This window comes from Eubalaena glacialis, chromosome 1 (assembly GCF_028564815.1).
Source record: "Eubalaena glacialis isolate mEubGla1 chromosome 1, mEubGla1.1.hap2.+ XY, whole genome shotgun sequence".
NCBI lineage: Eukaryota > Metazoa > Chordata > Mammalia > Artiodactyla > Balaenidae > Eubalaena > Eubalaena glacialis.
The window spans coordinates 88180765-88201149 of NC_083716.1; the positions used below are offsets into that span (position 1 = coordinate 88180765).

Here is a 20385-nt window from a genome sequence, read left to right on the forward strand (position 1 = left end):
AACATGATGCAAACCTACCTGCTTTCCCTTCATCACTGCTTATCAGAGGAGCCCGGGAACCCAGTCCTGAAGCAGGGACAAGATGGGATTTGCCTGATGAGGCCACGTTATGGGTTTGCCCAGGACAGGGGCTCCCAGGGACGAGGGACTTCGGTGCGAAACCCAGGACAGGCCTGGGCAAACCGGACGGGCCCATCGCCCTGGCCGCCGCTCCCCACACCAGCACCCCCGCCCCATCTTTCAGTCCTCAGGCCTCAGTGGAGCCCCGAGCTGGGCTCCCAGCCCTCCACCCCAGCCCAGAAGGTGGGAGGCCAGCCTGAGTCCCTTGGGCCCTGCAGAGCAGCCCACCCGCCTCACCACGCAGACACTGACACTGGCAGCTGCCTCCCACGGCAAGCTGGTCTGCTCTGCTGTCTTTTTTTTTTTAAATCCCCCTTTTTAGAAAGCTCTGGTTGACTAGATAAGTGACTTTTTGAATGCCCTTGCTTTTCCCTTCTTTCTCTTTAATTCCCACTCTTATGTTTTTTTTTTTTTTATTAATTTATGGTTGGTTTACGATGTCGTGTTGATTTCAGGTGCACGGCAAAGCGATTCAGTTATCCATATACATGTATCCATTCTTTTTCAGATTCTTTTCCCACATGGGTTATTACAGAATACTGAGTAGAGTTCCCTGTGCTCTACAGTAGGTCCTTGTTTACCTATTTTGCTCTGCTTTCCTTTAAAGACAGGAGAAAAGGCAGGACTCAGTCCGTCCAGGCCCCCAGGGCCTTAAGCCAAACGCCGCCCATCCCACGCTCGTCCGGCCCCATCGTGGACAGCCACCCGGCCTTCCTGCAGACATCCACGTCGGTCCACGAGCTGGCCCAGCGGCTCTCGGGCAGCCGGCTGTCCCTGTGCCCCTCGGCGGCGTCCCTGCACTCCCAGCCCCCGGCCGTCCCCGCCGCCGGCCACCTGAGCGTCCGCGAGCGGGCCGAGGCCCTCATCAGGTCCAGCCTGGGCTCGTCCACCAGCTCCACCCTCAGCTTCCTCTTTGGCAAGAGGAGCTTCTCGAGCGTCCTGGTCATTTCCGGGCTGTCTGCCGCCGAGGGGGGCAACACCAGCGACACCCAGTCCTCCAGCAGCGTCAACATCGCCCTGGGCCCCTCGGCCAGGACCGCCAGCCAGCCCGCACGGGTGAGGGGCTCAGGGGGTGGGGGGCACTCCTGGCCGATGAGCCCGGTCCCCCGGGTCTGCAGGCTCCCGTCACCTCCCCTGTAGGGTTCCCAGAGTAACAGGCAGGCAACGAGACGGGAGCTGGGCTGACCGCGCTCGGAAGCGGACAGGATGCGTCGCACGGGCCCCGTAACGATAACGCCCAGGCCGGCGACGGTGGAGGGGGCCGGATGTCAGAGTCCCCTTCGCCCTGAACCCAGGATGTTGGGGCGGGGGCATGTTCTCCACGGGTGCAGACAGAACCTTCTCTTTCCACATTCCTCTGGCTGAGGGAGAGGAAAGGACACACATCGGCACTGCAGGCAGCTCACCAGCCACCAGATTTTACGGTGGCTCCCGAGGTGGCCTTCTACGTTTATGCAATTAAATGTTAGAGTTTTGAGGACTTTGCCCACATAAACGGTTCCTTATCGAGAATCCCAAGCTAGCTGGCGTTGGATGAATAACTGAGCTTCACCAGTTAAGTACGTAAATAAACGCCCAGCCGCTCTCTTCTGTACTGTGGTAGGGAGGGAGAGATCGGAGACGTTCAGGCAAAAGCCGGCATCAGGTTGGAGGCTTCCACGCTCTGTTTGAACGTTCACACGCTGTCCTGCCCGCGGAGGAGCAGAGCCACAGGCTGCTGGCCGCCTGGTTCCGGGCGTGGGTATTTGGAGGTGGATGATGGGGGCTCTGCCCTTACCCTCTTCCCATAGGGAGAAGCCCTACAGGCTGGCGCCTCCCCCCGCCCTTAGGAGAAGACATACAGTGGCACCTCCAGCCACCTCGAAACCAGGCCGGCGTGCACCACCCTAAGAAGAGCCACGGGGTCGCAGCGATGGTGTGCTGGCCTTCAGGGCAGGGTTCTGAGCATCCTGGAGCCCTGGGTTACTTCAGGAGTTTAAGTTAGATAGCTAAACATAAACTTTCTTCCCTTTTTTCATTTCCTCAGTAACAGTGCACAAAATATCGCGGCTCTCTGCCATCCCCAATGTGTGTTTAAGACAGTCTGGGGATGCAGCTCTGGGATTCTGGCAAATTCTCTCTCCCACAGGGATGGCTGGCTCCTTGGGACCATGTGCAGCCACAATAGAAAGGCCTTGGTATTACTGTTTGGGATCAAACCTGCAGGACTGAGCAGCTGTGCAGGGCTAAATGTATATGAAGTGACATTGACCCAAACTCAGGAAATCCAGGCTCACAAGTGACCTCTTGCCCAAGGTCATGTTCTTCCAGGTTACCTAAGGAGAGGTCCCTGTGTACAGAGGTGCCCCCTCTGCCCGTGGCTCGGCCTGCACGTTCTGTCCTCAAAGATCCCCCCGCTTTGGTCCTCTGTAAATGGACCTGACCTTAGACTCTGACCCCAGGGTCCTGCCACACTGCCGGCTGGTACGTACAGCCGTGGGCTGGTCATCGGGGAGGCAGTCAGCTTTGCTGAGCCGTCACTTGTTGCTTCTCTTTTCTCTTTGAAAGCACTTTTCCGAGCCGTGCGAACCCACGGAGGCCACCGAGCAGGGGCTGCTTCGAGATCGCCACGCGGCCGAGAACCTGCGGGTGACGTGCAGAAGAGCAAGCCAGGAGGACATGGGCCTGGACGACACGGCCTCCCAGCAAAGCGCTTCCGACGAGCAGTAGCTGAGCCCGGGCCGGAGAAGCCACGCCGTCGGGGAGCGACGCAAGCCCCCCAGCTTCTCCCCTGCGCTCCCCAAACTAAACAGCACAAAGCATGAGAGCCGGGAGATCCATCCTGTGGAAGATGAGTGCTGCGTACAACACAGAATAACTTGATCTCAGGTTCTTGAAAAATATCTCACGTGATGAACACAAACCTTGACACCAGGCCTCCCTCCTCCTCTGGCACTCGCGGCCCCAGAAAGGCGGGACGCGGGAAGCACCCCTCCCAGAAGTGGAAAATTCAAATAAAAGCCATGTTAACATCTTAAGACAACTCAAGTAGAGCACATCAATAACTCCTTCTGGTCCTGATGAAAATAAGACAGCTGCATGCTGAACGATTGGCATTTTGTATGTCACTGTTACTGTGAAAAAGAGGCGGACAGCAGTCCATATCACACCATCAGCTGGTCCAATGCGCTGATGTTCAGTCTACATATAGAGAAACATCTCACTTCTTTATAATATTTATGCAGCTGTTAAGTATAAACCAGTGACAGCTTTACTGCAAAAAATGTGATAGTGCATGCAGTCACGTCCAAAGCATCCTGTGAAAGGAGCCAACCATCCCCAGCAACGTGAGTGCAGAAGTCTAGTTGAGGCAGGTCATGGAGGGCCACCTAGGAATGATGCTAACTGCAGTTACAGCAACGTCCTGCAAGAAGCCAGGCCCCGTCTCGCCCAGCGCTCCTGTGTGCTTCCCAGGAATGCACGCCTGCTTCCAAGCCAAGCAATCCTTACCGTGTCACAGGACATTTGCACATACCTTTGTTTTTGGAATTAAAATGTTTACAGTTATCGCTGTGTCCAGTTGTTTGAGTTCTGCTGAAACTGTTGTCACTTCTGAAAAAAACCAAAAAACAAAAAAAATACCATACCCTTCACTGTAAGAATGACATTTAGGCAAATTCTTTTTTAAAAAAAAAATTTATTTTTTATTGAAGTATAGTTGATTTACAATGTTGTGTTTCAGGTATACAGCAAAGTGATTCAGTTATATATATATATTCTTTTTCAGATTCTTTTTTTTATTGAAGTATAGTTGATTTATAATGCTGTAGGCAAATTCTGAGACAGCTTTTCTCATCTTAAGATTCCCATCAGGTAGAGCAGAAACCTGGCTTCTTCCTGACGTGAGGGAGGAAGAAGGGGTCGCAGAACAGAGTCTGTGGAGAATATCATCACTGACCTGGCGAACCATCGCTTTTGGAAAGACCTAAATAGTTAGGGATACTCAATTTGGAAACAGTCACACAAATTTCTTAAAGGTACCTGGGGTTTGGAAGTGTAGGCAGAGGGGAGGGTATTGCAGAGAATTCCTTACCCCTTGGAAGTAGATGGTCATATTCTTTTTTTTTAATATATAAAATAAGAATTAGCAACAAATAACAATAGGTAGACTCTGTATAATCGGAGACACAGTGCATGATTCTCAAATCAGCAATCCCTGGAGGTGCACTCCTGCTTATTTCTGACGGATTTGCAGATGTCTGTCTAAAGAGAAGCTGATAAAACCTCACCGCAGTCCTCTAAGTCGGCTCAACCAAACCTGGCTGGCAGTTCCCGAAATTCTTTTGGGCAACGTTGCAGCCAAGCCCTCAGGACTAAAGGGCAGCCTTGAGCTGTGAGCGTGGCCTCGCCATATAGGGTGGCCACTTGAATTAGGTAAGACCATGACCCACGCCCAGCAGCATTCAGACTGGGCACTCCTCGGGCCTCCACAAGTAAGAAACAGAGTCACCGCTTCCCCAGCAAGTGAGAGCTGCTCAAAGAACTGGGAGAGCAGTCTGCAGGGACAGGGAAACGCAGGTGAGCAGGCAGACACGACCCGGGTGCTCCTGCCTCTCGTTCCACCAGAGATGCGCGCGTTGCTTTTCCGACTGCTGGATTACTGCCTATCCGCTCCTCCGGCAGCCTTCCGGGACGCAGCGGGAGGAGGAAAGGTGTAGTTTACCCACATCGGGGCCAGACTCCTCAGACAGGGATGCCACCCTCTGCGTTGTCTATGGCAGGAAAGCCACCTGAGTGTACACTCCGAGCGTGTGCACACGTAGACCCGCGCGTGAGATCGTGGCTGGATCCCCTCCAGGATTCTTACGGGCTGGCAACAACGTGGTCACGTGATTTCTCTCAAGTGTTGCAAACAACTTTTATATTTACAACTCATGAGCTTGTTAATCTGATCTTCAGCGAGTCAACTGTTTATCAGAGCGTACGCCTTGCAAAATATTGTATTATTAGCCCCCATTTAGAGGAGATTTTCCGAAGGTGACATTTCTTGCTGGAGTTACTCACCTGTTCTGCCAGAACAGAGCTAAAGAGTTATTTATTTTCTACATTTGGACACTGAACAAAACTGCTTCTCCTCTAAAGATAATATAAAAACTGTAGTGCTTAGTTTTATATAAATCACGTGGCTAATCTGGCATTATTGATTCTAATTTCTGCCCTGTGTGTTAAGGCCATCTGCCTGGCAAGTCGTTTTCTAAAACCGCTTGATGCACTGACTTCTCCTGGCCCATGAAACGGGCATCGCAAGGCCTGTCCCCCAAGCCCTCCTCTCAAGCCTGCTCCACTTTCCTACTGTTTTGTCCCAAGTCACAAGCACCTGCCATCAGCTGCCCCCAGTGCCCCTGCTCCCACGCGGTCTTCCCAGACACAGCTTTCTACGAACACGGAGACAGATGGAGGAGAAGGAGAGGCCGAGGCCCATCCCACTTCCCTGGGCTGGCATTGCTCCCGGCCCCGCACCTGACGAACGTACGGCTTGAAGGCGCCCTCTTCCTCTCAGCCACCACAGTCAGAGGGGTCATAGTCCGTGACTTTAAAGGACCATCTCCCTGACACGTGCTGATTCGGAGAAGAAAAGAAACCATTTGGGGGACTTGCCTGGCGGTCCAGTGGTCAGGGCCCCAGGTTCGATCCCTGGTCAGGGAACTAAGATCCCACATGCCCCTCGGCTTGGCCAAAAAAACCCATTTTTTAAAATACTGTGTGTGTCCTGCCCCTAGGTTCTTCAGAACCTTTTTTTTTTTTTTTTTTTTTCTTTACATTCCATATGTATGTGTTAGCATACGGTATTTGTTTTTCTCTTTCTGACTTGCTTCCTGCACTGTCCGCTGCCCCAGGGCCCAGCTCACGGCGCACCTCACTCCACAGATGCCCGGACCGGTCAGTGGTCACGTTCAAGGGCACACCCGGCATTAGCACAAGCTGGCTTTGTAGCTAAGGCTAAAAAAACCCTGGTAATTCATAGGTCTTCACCAAAACTGGCCTAAAAACACTGAATTGGTTATCGTCAATGTGTACCATCAACCCCTGGGAGGGCAGCTGTTATCCTCTGCGAGCTCTGGGGCTTCAGTGGTCTGTCCCACGGGGCCCTGCCCGGGCTGCACCTTCTCTCTCTGCACCATCTTCCCGGCAGCCCGGGCCCCCGGCCCCGGGTGCTCCCCAGGGGATCGCGAGGACGCCTGAGGGTGGTTTCCTTCAGGCTGTGGCGACGCCCTCCTTCGACGGCACTCACTTCCCTCTTTTCTGGGAGGGAAACAGGGCCCAGGAAGGTCTGCGAACTTGTCTAAATGAACGGGGCCAAAGCGCGGCTCTGATCTGAAGCCCCGCTGGGTACCCGGCGCTACCAACATTTCTACAGACTGCTCGTCCCTCCCACGCAAGGACCCACATGCGTGCGATCATCACGTCTACCTCTATTTTATTAAGCAATAAGCAAACAGATAAACAATAAGGGATGGGGAGGGGGAGGACTGAAAATGGCTTTTCTTGAAATACTGATTTTTCAAAAATCAAGTAACTGTTATCACTCTAAGTTGCAGGGGACTGCAGCTGCTCCTGGAGAGGGATTTAATTTTCCTGACATGCAAAACTGATTAGGCAGTGAACTCTTCTCTCCCCCTTCCCTGAACACATTTATAAACTTCAATGGGGGCAAATTCCATCTAATACTCCGAAAACCATTTCTCATTTCATAATTTACCCAAATCATATGCACAACTGCAAGAGGAAATAAACAGAAATCTCTCAGCATAAATAAGCCACAGTGGATTGTTAATCTTGTAAAGTCAATCCAGCATTAAGGCTAATTTGATCTTTTAAACATTTTTTGGAAAACAGCTGTCAGGCTTTCTTTGGAAAAGCCTCCAAGGTTTCATAAACCCGAAGGCCAAAAACCTGGACAGGCAGGGAACTCAGGCTCCTCTCCAAGAGATGTGTTCACCTGCAGAAAAGCAGTGACAAGTCGTCTTCACTTGCGGCCACTCTGCACACACGTCACGACCTCTGGCAGAAGGTGGTTTCTGTTCTCCTTGGTGACCTGTGGGAAGAAGCAAGAAAGCGGGCTTCAGAGTCCCTTTCTTTTCCTTCCATTACCTACTCTGCCAGGTAATATTCTAAAAGAAGAGCCTGAAAGGTGAGGTGTGTTTTAGGAAGTGTGACCCAGGCGAGGTACGACCATGGGAGGAAGCCCAGGTCCTCCAGAGCGCTCTGAAAACCGGGCCGGTGGACTCGAATCCCACCACCAGCTTCTGTGAAGCTGCGGCTCAAACAGTGAAAGTGGGTTTTGATGACGGAAGGATTTTTAACTGGAAAAGGGCTATGAATCGAACCCTGGGAGGGATGATGGGAATCAGGCTGGGACGTGGCCCCTGAGCTCAGCCTGACCTGGACAGAAGGAGCCTGAGTGAAGCCGGGAGAACCTGTGCTTCAGGTGGGCACCGGCCCTCCAGGTGGGCCCACTGAGAGCGGCCCCACTGGCGCTGGGTCACAGCCAGGATTCTGGGATGCTCTGAAGGTCAGTAATCTCCTCATCTCTCCGTGAAACCTCCGACACCAGTCAACCCTGCATCTGAATGATGAGGAAGCAGGAGCCCAGAGAAGAGCAGGGCTTTTCCTGAGATCTCAGAGGTAGCGTGGGCGCAGTGCAGACTAGAGCACAGGTCCCTGCATCCCGGTGTGCTACCTCTATAATCAACAGTTACAAACAAAACTAACAGTTTATTCAAGCCCTCTCCGATGATCTGTGTTATATTTTTCTTTCCGTCACTACCACAGGCCCATGGAGTACAACTCGAGCATCCAGACGCCCCCAGGGAGCTGGGTGGGGGGCTGCGCCCCGAGCACGGGCAGGGCCGCCTCTCCTCCCATCACCAGTGCCTTCCTCGGTGGCCCACACAACATTCAACACGCCCTGCTGGTGGGCAAGGTGCTGGGGATGGCGAGACTCAGACCAGGACCTTGACCTCACGGAGCCCGCAGACCCGACGGCGGGCAGACGTGGACAGCAGTGAGAGCAGGGTTGCAGAGGGTCCCAGAGAGTCTGGGAGGCACGGGGAGCTGGGGGACCGGGAAAGGCTTCCGCAGGCGGTTATGCCCGGGCTGCATCTGGCAGGTGGATGCCGGGGGAAGGGCACCGGCAGAGGGAAGGGCGGAGCAGAGAAGCGCGCCGAGAAGAGGTGCGTGCGACCGGAAGACCCTGAGCGGGTTCGGGGTGCGCGGTCCCCGAGGGGACGGGCCTGGTCCCGCTACCGGCCCTCAGCCCCGCGGGGGGCAGGGGCCCCGGCTCGGGAGGTGAACGTGCGGTGGGCCTCACCGCCTGGGGCCCCTGCATCCCACGTCCTTCTCACAAGAGCGCGGTGCCCCTCCCGCGCGAGAGCTGCCCACGGCCCCGGGGGCCTCCTGACAATCTGAGTCCCGAAAGGACGGGGCCAGGCGGCGGAGGGCGGGCCCCTGACGCTGGTGTCCGAGGACGCCGCCCACCGGACCGCGGGCAGCCCTGGCTCCACCGAAAGGAGGCCCATCCGCCCCGTGTTCCCCTTGATGACACACCGCCCAGCCTCACGAGGCTTCGCCGCCGTTCTGGCTTGCATTGGCCCGAGCCCGTTCTCGCGGGCAGCATCCGAGGGAGCGCCCGCCGCGGACGGAGGAGCGGGGCGGCAGCGGCACGCAGAGAGGGCGGGAGGACACGCGGGACCTCAGCCCCCGCCTCCGCCCTGCCCTCACGAGGAGTCCCCGAGGCTCTGCCGTCAGGGTCCCTGAGGGTTCACCGCGGGCCCGAAGGGCCACCTCCTCTGATGGGGACATTTCATTTCGCCCCCTTTACACACGTGAGAGAGAGGGTGAGATGCTGGGCTGGGAGAGGAGGAGAGAGAAGGACTCAGGAGGGAAGAACAGGAGCAACGGTGGCGGTGGGGGCGGGGAGGATGGGCCGGGCACCGCCCCGCTCCCTCGATGTCCCCGAGGCGGCCCCGGCCCCTCCATCCAGCTCCAGAGGGGCCGCCGCTGGTGGGTCTCGGGCGCCGGAGGTCAGCAGGTCCGCACTGGACACTTCTCACGTCGTTCAAGTGTAAACAGAAGCTGGTGCGAGGAGACACGTGCAGAAACAGGGTCAGCAGGCTGCTGGTAGGGTTTCTTCCCCGGGGTCATCACTACGGCTTCCCTTCCAGTCTTTGAAGCCCTCAGCCCTCGGAAAGAACGGCTGGGGCGGGGGGATGAAGGGAAGTGAAGGGTGGTGAGGTGGAAACCCCGCTACCCAAGACCCCGGTCCTGGGCGCAGGCTGTTCAAGTGGCCCCGCGGAGGCCCGCAGAGAAGCAGGATTTAACAGGCGGGAGGCTCAGGGATGATAAAAGAAGAGCCCCAGAGAGCACCGCCAAGCTGCAGGGCCACAGTTCCGCTGTCCCGCAGGCGTCCTGCTGGAGCCCCGCCCACCGTCCTCCGGGAGCTGCGGGGCTGCAGCACCGACAGGGTCCACCCGCCCCCAACGCGCAGAGAGCGTCTCCAAGCCTTGCATAGAAAAAGCACAAACAATAAAGACTAGAAAAGACACATTCTGAGGATGACTTCTCACTAAAAACTGATGAACAGAATGCTAATATTTCGCCACCCGCTTTGATTTTTCTAAGATGATTTCTGAAAATTATGCAGTAAGATCTTTATGTGGAGCCGTTTACAGTGTTCAGTTACCATGTTCCCTGCCCACCCAAGACAAACTCTCAGATGCGAGAACACGCATAGCATCGTCTGTCAGCTCAGGGGCCCTTCCCTTTCGGGAGAATTCTGGTCTACTCTGTATTCTACCCCCAGACTTTTGGTTGCAGAAGGCCTTTCCCGAGAGGCTAACGAGAAGAGGGCGCTGGGGGCTGGGAGGGAAAAGGAGGCGAGGCCGACTGCAGAAAGGACCCCGGCGTCCTCGCCCTCTCCTCCGCCGTGCCCTGCCCAGGGCTGCAGGAGGCTCCCGGCCTCGGGCCCCTAGAAAATTGGACCACGAGTTCCAGGGTGACGGAGCTGTGTCACTTTCCTCCTGCGTCTGGCACAGGGTGGGTGCTCCATCAATGCTTATTATATTCTAAGCAGAGGAGGGTCTCTGAAATAGAGCTGAGCGGTTAAATACAGATTATGAAGACTCTGGCCTATTAGGCATCTGAGTTGCTCTGAGCCTCCTGGGACCAGGGAAGGGCCTAAGACTGGCCTACCAGTCAACGACTTGGGTGCCATAACGTCAGGAAGGCTGTGAACATATGGACAGAGGAACAGGCAGGGGAAAAAATGCCTATTCATGTATACACTATGTGCAAGAAAGCAAAACAAAACCACATACATTTCCTTGAAACTGTGTGGGAAGTACCCTGACAAGTTTTAAGTAAGCAGGGGATTGAAAGAAGAAATTAATTTGACAATGCTCATTATTATACGTTAACACATAACAAAAGTATTACTAGTCTCTCCGTTTCATATTCTGTCTCCATTTCATTTTATTGAACCTAAAAATAGGCTCGTTCATGAATTCAAACCCTCTAACCCTACTTTCCCTTGAAGTTTAAAGGCTCTAAACCAAGAATTATTTTGCCAGTGGGGTTTTCGGGAACCCAGTGCCCACGGCAGGGATGGGACTATGTTTCCATGGCAGCGCCGCTTCTCTCGGGAGGCGGCAGGAGGGGCGATGGTTCTTTGTTTCCATGGCAACGCCGCTTCTCTGGGGAGGAGGAAGGAGAGGTGATGGTTCTTTGTTTGGGTGTCCTGACTTCTGTGTGAGTGTACAGCGTAGCTTTACTGAGCTATAACTCATATACCAAAAAATTCAACCTCTTCAGGGCAGAATTTGGTGGCTTTCAGTAGATTCACAGCCGTGCAATCATCAGCACTATCTATCTGGAGTATTTTCGTCACGCCCTCCCCGCCCGCCCCCAATTACCCTCACTCTCAATCACTACACTCACTCCTTCCCCCCAGGTGCTGGCGACCACTAATCTATTTTTTTTTGTCTATAGATTTGCCTATTCTGGACATTTCGTGCAGATGGAATCGTACAGTGTGGTATCCTCTGTGACAGGCTTCCTTCCCTTGGTGTCACGTGACATAAACTCCTCCACACTGAGCACACGTCACCACGTCATTCCCTCTTACTGTCTAGTGACGCCCCATCGTGTGTGTACACCACATCTTGTTTGTTTGTTCATCGGTTGATGGACATTTGGGTTGTCACTTTTTGGCTGTTATAAATAGGGCTGCTATGAACACCAGTGTACAAGTTTTTGTTTGAACACACGTTTTCAATTCTTTTGGGTACACACTTAGAAGTGGAATTGCTGGGTTATAGGGTAATCCCACGTCTACCTTTTTGACGAACTGCTGCATTTTTACAGTCCCAGCAGCAGGGTATGAGGCCTCCAATTTCTCCACATCCTCACCGACACTATTTTCCATTTCTTTCCTTTAATTTCATTATAGCCATCCCAGCAATGTGCAGTGCTAGCTCACTGTGGTTTTGGTTTGCACTGCCCTAAAAACTCATGGTGTTACAACATTTTTCATGTGCTTATTGACTATTTGTCTATCTTTGGAGAAACGTCTTTTCAGATTCTTTGCTCCTTTTTTAATTGGTTTATTTATTGTTTTATTATTGAGTTGTAAGAGTTCTCTATGTATTCTGGGATACACGAAGTCCCTTATATATGATTCTTAAATAGTTTTTCCCATCCTGTGGGCTTTCATTTTACTTTCTTGACAGTGTCCTTTGAAGCACAAAAATTTTAAATTTTGGTGAAGTTCAATTTATCTACTTTTCTCTTGTCACTTGTGCTTTTGGTGTTGTAACAAATAAGACTCTGCCTAACCCAAGTTTACAGAGATTTACTCCTATATTTTCTTCTAAGAGTTGTATAGTTTCATTCTTACATGTAGATCTATGGTCTGTTTTGAGTTAATTTTTGTGTCTGATGTGAGCTAAGGGTCCGGCTTCATTCTTTTGGATGTGGATGTCCAGTTTACCAGCACCTTTTGCTGAAAAACAATTTTTTCTTCATTAACTTGTCCTGGCACTCTTGTTGAAAATCAGTTGATCGCAGATGCAAGGGTTTATTTTTGGACTTTCAACGCTATTCTGACAATCTACGTGTCTGTCCCTGTGCCAGCACCACACTGTCTTGATTCCTGTAGCTTTGCAGTAAGTTTTGAAATCAGGAAGTATGAGTCTTCCAACATTTTATGATTGTTTGAGCTGGGTCCTTTGAATTTCCATATGAATTTTAGGATTAGCTTGTTAATTTCTACAGAAAACCCTGCCTACTGACTTTTGACCTAAAGGTTGGCAGATGTATGCTCATTCCTGTACCTACAGGAGTCTGTGACCCAGAAACAGCATCAAATTCCTGGTGAGATGAAAATGGTTTATACCCTGCTTGGTTAAAAAACCCATGGCCAGGAAGAGTAAGAGGAGGTCTAAAAATTTCCAAATTGGAGGGAAGCTGGGACCTAGTTCCCATTTCTCTTGTGATCTTGCAATCCACAGGCAAAAACTAAAAGAAGAAAAACTGCGTTATGGACAAAAACAAGTTTAAGTGGCTCTGAATTCAGAACAGTAGAACAGATTTTAGTGACAGTAACATTTTTCTAAAGTAGAAAAACCAAGTACTTTCCAGGGATCTTAGATTTTAAATCATCTGAACTACCCCTACCCACGAAGGTAACACACAGCAGGGCTATGGTAACCCTCAGGCTTGGGAGTCAACAGTTACCGAGGTCTGAATCCTGGCTGTGCCCCTACTAACCGAACAACCTCGGACAAGGCCCGCCAGCTCTCACTGATGACCAGGCTGCCGTGACGTCCCCGATGCACTGATGGACCTCAGTACCTCCCCCAGGTGCCCCAGGACTGCTGGCCGCCCTGGCAGCTCAGTCCCCGTTCCTGAGACTCCGGGCGTCTCTCCTCTCTCCTGTCGCCTCAGCGGACAACAATCTCCAGCATCTCCATGAAGGAGAGATTTCACAGGAAATCAAGTGAAATACGCTTTGGAAATGCCACCAACATGACCAAACTCATATTTTTTTGTTAGAAGTGACTGGCAGGGATAGACATATTTTTTCATGTTGTGAGTCAGAGAAGGATGAAAACAGTACGAGAGCTCCTGCTCGGAATCTGGACCCGTGAAGGTCTTTACCTCTCATCTCTGCAGCACTGACATTACCATTAAATGTTTTCTGACATGTGGTCTCCCATAACCTAATATTGAAATAAATTTAAAACAGTTTTCAGTGGCTACACTTGTCATTAAACTATAGAAGAAATGAGGAAAACATTTAACCAAACTTCTGAAAGGGAAACATAATTTTCGGGAAGGGAAGCTTCAACGCCTGAACCTGCACCAGGATAGAAGTTTCTATATTACCGAATTCCACAGGTCCCTGTGGCCCTGGATTTTATTTTTTTAGTCTGCTCTTTCTTGGGCAATTTCTACTGTTTCACCCTCAGGTTCACTGATTCCATCCTCTGTCATCTCCATTCTACTGGTGGGTCTACCCACGGACTTTGGCGTTCAGTTACTGTATTTTACATTCTAAAATGCTCATTTCATTCTTCCTTACAGCTTCTGTATCTTTGTTGAAACTTTCAATTTCTTGGCCGAGAATTTCTATTTTTCATTTGTTTCCAGTGGGTTTGTCATTGCTCACTGAGGCGTTTTTATGATGGCTGTTTGAAAATCTCTGCCCTATAATTCCAACATCTGTGACGTCTTGCTGTTGGCATGTCGGCTGTTTCTCTCACTCTGGCTGATTTTCCTGGTTCTTGGCATGACCAGTGATTTCCAATTGTGTCTCTCATGCTGTTCCTGGGGTCCTGAGGTCCCTGGCCAGTGTGCCTTCTTCCCTCTACCATTCAGGTCTTCTTATGTCTGTTTTACGTACAACGTCCAAGGTTTCTATCTGACTTAGGAGGAGGGGCAGGGGGCAGTGCGTCTATTCCACGTCGTCTAGGATTGGAAGTGTCCTCAGGGCCTTTTCTGAAAAGTAAGGCTCTGTTTACCTGACACTGTTAAGAAGAACAGTCTAGATAATGTGAATAACTTTTGAATTATTGTGAATACTTTCCCAACATCATGACTTCAGTCCCATCTCCACATCATCTGTCAGCACAGGGAAGCTGCCCTCCGCATTTTACATAACATAATCCTTATCTGGAATGTTCCTTCTTTTCCCCACTTTCCCCTTCAAAAACCCACCCAAGAACCACTTCCTTCCGGACAACTCTCTCTACTCCTGTTCACACAAATCTCTCTTCCCAACTCCAGATTTGGTTGGACTGTCCCTTGGTCTGTTTTTCTTGAGGGAAGGGAATACACCTCACGCGTGCTTGTACCGTGGACTAAGTGTCGGATGCAAAGGATGCTCTGAAAAATGAATTCAGGTAACTTTGCTGCATATTAGAAAGGGAAAGGACCAAAGAAATATCTAATCCAACCCCTAAATTTGCAGATAAGGAAAATAAGATTCTTCATTTATAAAATACGCACCGAAAGATCACATGAGCCCCAGAGAAACACAAGAAAGACAAGAATAATGGGGTCTCTTACAGAATTAACCAGAAGCTAATCACTTTACATCATTAGGAGTCAGGATTACCTTGCCTAGAGAATAACCTCCTAGCTTAGAGAGGAGAAAATGTGGTGTTGTCTTAATATACAGCACTGGTTTCTAGACGTAAGAGTCAACCGCAATCCCACTGTCGGGTTAGCAGTCTGCAGAGACAGCCAGGCCTTGGACTTCAGCATCGGCGCTTCCCCAGCCCTCCAGCCTGGAAGCTGTCTGACCTGAAGACTAATTGTGTTTCATGATCTCTCATTATTCATTGTCTCTATTTCCACAGAAACTCGACATTCACAACCAAAAACTCGAATACAGAAGCCACGTGAAATGACGGATAGAGGAGGTGACATACAACTCTGCAGACAAGGCCCATGTCCACTGAGGAAGTGACCCTGCCTGGCTCTCAGGCTCCCCCGTTCGCCACCTGCCTCCCGTACCGCCACTCCCCAGCGACCACAGTGCCCTGGTGCTGCATTTACCTTCTTCGCATTTACCCCTATCTGAAATTGCCTAGATGCTTGCTGACGTTTCTCCTATCCAGCCCCTCCGTTAGAATGTCAGCTCCACGAGGACAAGGACTTGGTCTGTCTTGTTCATCACCAAGACTCAGGGCGAGGCCGAGCGCACAGGAGATGCTCAATCCATATTTACCAAGTGAGAGAATAAATGAATGAAGCAACGCACAGACAGATTTCTCCAAGTCTAGCTGGTCTAATAACCCTAACGGCTGTCTACCGCCCCAAAGGTACCCTGGACACTTTGGTGACAACATGTGGATGTCCCCCTGGGGCCAGCCGGCCGTGGGGACAAGTAGCCAGCGACGTGAGGCGCTCACTGGCTCTCTGCAGCTGGAGCGCACGCCCGGCCCTCCCACAGAAGTGGCCCTGCCAGCCCCCCCGTTTCACCTGGCGCCCACAGGGGGTGGCGGAGAGGGACGAGCATAGTGTGTGGCCGCTCTGCTGCAAACCAACCGAGGGGGCGCAGGGAGGATGGTGACAAAGAGGGACACAGGGAGGCGGCAGGAGAGAAAAGCAAGTCTGCGGGCAAAGCGCCAGTAGTGCCTCCGGAGTCCCTGACGACCGGCTCAGACGCCGCCCCTGACCTACGCGCCCTCCGCACGCGCTCCACCCCAGGGCTCCTCCCACCGCGGGGGCCCCAGAGCCCCAGAGCCCCAGAGCCCCCGAGGGCTGGCGAAGACAGGTTCCTGGGCCGCGCCCAGAGCCACATTCATCCGTTCCGGGCAGGGTGTCTTACCAGCTGGGTCCCTGACATGTGGCCAGTGTGACTGAGGAAACGATGTCTCTAATTTAATTCCGTTTAATTTATATGTAAATAGTCACATGTGGCTAATGGCCACGGCACTGCACGGTGCAGACAGCACACTTCCACCCTAGTGGAAACTCCTCTGGACGGTGCTACTCTACAGCATCTGGAGACTGTGCTTCAAACTGTAGCCACAGCTGCTCCTCCCCACAAGCAGGAGGCGGCCAGTTTCAAGGGGAAACCTTTAAAATAAGACGCACCTATTTGCCTCTGTACCCTCATCGCCCTGGGGGGAGATGCGCCCAGACCCAGAGCACTGCTGCCCGGGTGCTGATGTGGGCGAGGCCCCGGCGCCTGGTGAGCGGGGCACAGCAGGAGCCTCAGGCGGCTCCCCGTAGGCAAGTCTGCTTCGTCATCCAGCAGAGGTGTAACTTCGGTTCGATAAGTTAACAGGCAGCCAGACTCACCTATATTCTGCCACGAGAGGAAAAAATACCACTAACTCAAAGCCACAGGTGTCTGTAGAGCCACGAGCTGTTTCAGGGCACCCGCTCCACGCCTGCAGGCAGAGGCCCGGGGCACTCACACTGAACACCTCAACGTCGCTTCGGGTTCTTATCTCTTCCACGAGGGCCAGCGGTTTTCCTCTGGGTACTGGGATGGTGCCAAGGACGACAGTCCCCGGGCTGGACAGCACCTGGCGAACGGCCTGGATGAACGGCTGACTGAAGAGCTCCATCTTCCCCACCTCGTCGATGACACACACGCTCTGCCCCGAGCCACCTCTGGGACCCGCCTGAGGACGACAGAGACACTAACTGGGACAGCGGGTCACATGAGGCAACGGGCCCAGGGGTCCCCCTCCCCCGTCACTCACCGACGGACCGTCAGAGCAGGGAAGGCAGCCCCACTTCGGGAAGCAGGAGGCCGTCTCTCCATCCACCCAGAGCAATCAACTGGCAGGAGAATCCAGGGGAGCTCCCTTGGAGACCACAGCACCCAGAAAACTCAGTTCCCTGAGCACCCAGTTTCCCTGGCAATTTCCACTCTTCTAGAATGGTCCTGATAATAACCAAGCTTTATATTTATATACACCCAGGAAATAAGCAGGCTTAAAAGAACTGAGGCAGCAGGCCTGGGAGCCCTTATCAGTTTTTTCAATTGTGAGCTGTATGATTGCCTGTCTGCTGGGAAGAGGTGACCGCTGCGGCCAGATGCCTGTGTCTTTCCCAATCTGCGCCACGAGGGTCGGTGGAAAGGAATGAAAATGAAAAGAGAAGGAGTCTTGGTTAAAAAAAAAAAAAAAAAGTGAGCACATTGTGCCCTTTAATCTCAGCTTCCCCTGCTAGTGACTTTATACCAATGCACTTCCACTACGTCCTTGAAGACCCACCCCTCTAGGAAGAGGTCGGGCAGCCAGCCTCCAAGAGTCCTCAGGACTCCCAGCTCCTGGGATGTGCACCCTGTGCAGACGCCTCCCCACAGTACCAGGGTGGGTCTGTGTGATCACCAGAGAATGACAGCACGCAAAAAAGACTGCTGTTTCTGTCCTGGTCTCAATCTCCATCCATCCACCCATCCATCCATCCATCCACCCACCCATCCATCCATCCATCCATTCATCCACCCATCCACCTATCCGGGATCACCTGCTCGCAGGGAAGATGCCTGCCATGTTGTGAGGACACGCAGGCAGCTGACGGTGAGGTCCAGGTGATAAGGAACTGAGGCCTCACGTCAACAGCCCGGGAGGATCTGAGGCCTCCCAGCAACCATGACCGTGAACTTGGAAGCCTCAGGGCACTGCAGCCTCATGAGAGACCCTGAGCCTGAACCATTCAGCAAAGCCGTTCCTGGATTCCTGATCCAGGGAAACTGTGAGATCATAAATGTTCGTTGTTTTAAACTGCTAGATCTTGGGGTAATTTGTTACACAGCAACAGGGAACTAATACACATGTCCTCTCTAGAAAGCCTTCCCAGAGAAAGCTGACAGGACTCTGAGTACTTTTTCCACAGCAGGGACACAATAGAACATACAATAAGCACTTCAGTGAATGCTGAGTGACAAATACATTTCTATATCTTTATATAAATGATTATTTTGAAAACGGTATGTAAAGCTGATTTACAAAGTACTTTTCACTGTAAGTTCTCAGATTCCTTAAATACTGACATCAATACATTCTCAGAATGAATGGCTAAGTTAAGCTAGATTTTGCTCCAATTCTAAATACCAAAGTTCTTACACAGTGTGGCCACGGGTGGCGTGCATGTGGTGACCAGTGACAGATGGGGCGGAGGGCAGATCCTGGAGCCTCGTATGGTGCACAGAGGGGTGGGATGCTGTCCAAAGGCTGAGACTCAAAGTCAGGATCACACATTGTGGATTCAGGAAGACTTCTTTTGGAACAGACAGTATGGGATTGGAGGGAAGCCGCAGAACAGTGGTTTTCAAACTTTTCTGTAAGTGGTACTCTTGTAATTCTCCTGCTTACTATCAAATACATATAACATATTTTTCCACTCCTTTTATTGGCAGAAAGACCAGGAAGGGGCCACTGTAGTCGTGCGAGAGAGGTCTAAACAAGCACTCACACTTCTGTGTTGCTAGTGCACTTCACGCTCACCTCTGAGTGCACCTGCGTGCGTTTGTATACACATAGCTACCCCGTCTCCCCGCTAGAAGCAGAGACGACGCTGTATTCATCTTGTTCCTTCCCATGGAGTTGAACAGCGCCAAGCTGGGCTGAGGCAGCTGATGTGGCCCTGCACTGGTGGAGCGGCCAAGCGAGGGACAGTGAGCGGTCACTTGCTATTTCAACATTTTCTTCAAAAAATGAAAGCCAGGGCTTCCCGGGTGGCGCAGTGGTTAAGAATCCACCTGCCAATGCAGGGGACACGGGTTCGATCCCTGGCCCGGGAAGATTCCACATGCCGCGGAGCAACTAAGCCCGTGCGCCACGACTACTGAGCCTGCGCTCTAGAGCCTGCGAGCCACAACTACGGAGCCCGTGTGCCACAACTACTGAAGCCCGCGCGCCTAGAGCCCGTGCTCCGCAGCAAGAGAAGCCACCGCGATGAGACGCCCGCGCACAATGAAGAGTAGCCCCCGCTCGCCGCAACTAGAGAAAGCCCGCGCGCAGCAGCAACGAAGACCCAACACAGCCAAAAGAAAAGAATGCCAAACTGGGGAGAAAGAAAACAGCTATCGGCCACCCGTGTGTCAGCATAAAAACAGACACTCCCACAACAGCAAGCCATCCCAACTGACCTGCCTCTGAGGAAGGAGTGTCTGGGGCATTTTGCTGACCCCAGAGACTATGAATACCTGTGGACGCTGTCTTTCCGGAGGCTACAATCTAAACACCAAACAGAACTCCACTCCAGCACATCAGAACGACAGTTTTGAAAGCGGTTAGTTCCGAGAGGAACAACATCAAAGCATGTGTGAGCAGCCATGGCTCTGTGTTTTAGTGGGTGCACGTACGCGGGGCGTCAGATACACGTGAGCAGGTCCACTGTAAAGCACACGGCTCCATGGCCACCCTGCCTGCCTTCCTCTACGACGCTCACCAACGAGAGCTCACCTACAGCATTTAAACTTCCGGACATTATTTTCTACCAACTGGAAATGCTCATTTTAAAACCTTAGCTTATATAAAATCCCCATTCTGTCCAGAATTAGGGACTTTCTTTATCCAGAAACTATAGGAATCTCAAAAAGTCTGGGATTTTTAATGAAAAACTGAGTTATTCACGCTCAGTTGAGACAGATATCAGAGGCTAAGCCACTCAGACACCTGTAAACAGTCAGCCTGTTTTTCTGAATAACACATGAACATATATGCACAAGCTTAATAAAAGAACCACGATTATGTTCAGAATTGTTTCCTTTCTATATGAATTCAAGCAATTTTAAAAGGAAACAAAAAAAAAAACCCAGTGACCATTCACCCCGTTTCCATTATTCTAAATGCTCTTCTGAGTTGATGAAGACACAGGGGTACAGCACTAGGGCCCAGGTTTGAAAACCATCAGTAGCCTGGCTTCGGTGTCCCAGTTTCCGGCCGTGGGTTCCAGGCGTGGGTATGGAGTAAGGAGCCCATGGAGGACTCTGGGTGGCTCTGGGCCACGCGGCTAAAAGCACTGAGCACACCCTATGGGGAGCAGCCGTTCTCCGGGCATCCCCTCCCCCCAGAAGACAACTCAGGCGGCATCACTGCAGTCCTCGGTGCCAATCCCCACGCTCTGCTCTTGTGCTTGCATTTCAGCTTGTTATACATTTTCACTGTCACAAAGAGTGGGAAAACCTTTTCTGTGCAAAGCATATTTCAGTCCCTATGTTGGTTCTGAGGGAGAAGATATTTCCTTGGGATAGAGTCC

The 20385-nt window shown here is 52.0% G+C and overlaps 2 protein-coding genes across 3 annotated transcripts in view; one reads left to right on the forward strand and one right to left on the reverse strand.

Annotated features, from left to right (window-relative positions):
• Positions 1-3657, forward strand: part of PCNX2 (pecanex 2) — a 303741-nt gene extending 300084 nt beyond the window's left edge. Inside the window, exons 33-34 of the mRNA XM_061182433.1 lie at positions 728-1176; positions 2668-3657. Coding sequence (XP_061038416.1) covers positions 728-1176; positions 2668-2829 — 611 coding nt within the window. The 3' untranslated portion in view covers positions 2830-3657. The remainder of the gene's footprint in view (positions 1-727; positions 1177-2667) is intronic.
• A 2903-nt stretch (positions 3658-6560) lies between these two features.
• Positions 6561-20385, reverse strand: part of NTPCR (nucleoside-triphosphatase, cancer-related) — a 35707-nt gene continuing 21882 nt past the window's right edge. The window contains exons 4-5 of one of the 2 annotated variants that reach the window (XM_061182445.1): positions 16587-16796; positions 6561-7195 (exon numbers count right to left, since the gene is read on the reverse strand). In XM_061182445.1, the coding sequence (XP_061038428.1) occupies positions 7127-7195; positions 16587-16796 (279 nt within the window). In that variant the 3' untranslated portion in view covers positions 6561-7126. The remainder of the gene's footprint in view (positions 7196-16586; positions 16797-20385) is intronic. The other variant, XM_061182454.1, reaches the window with a different exon arrangement.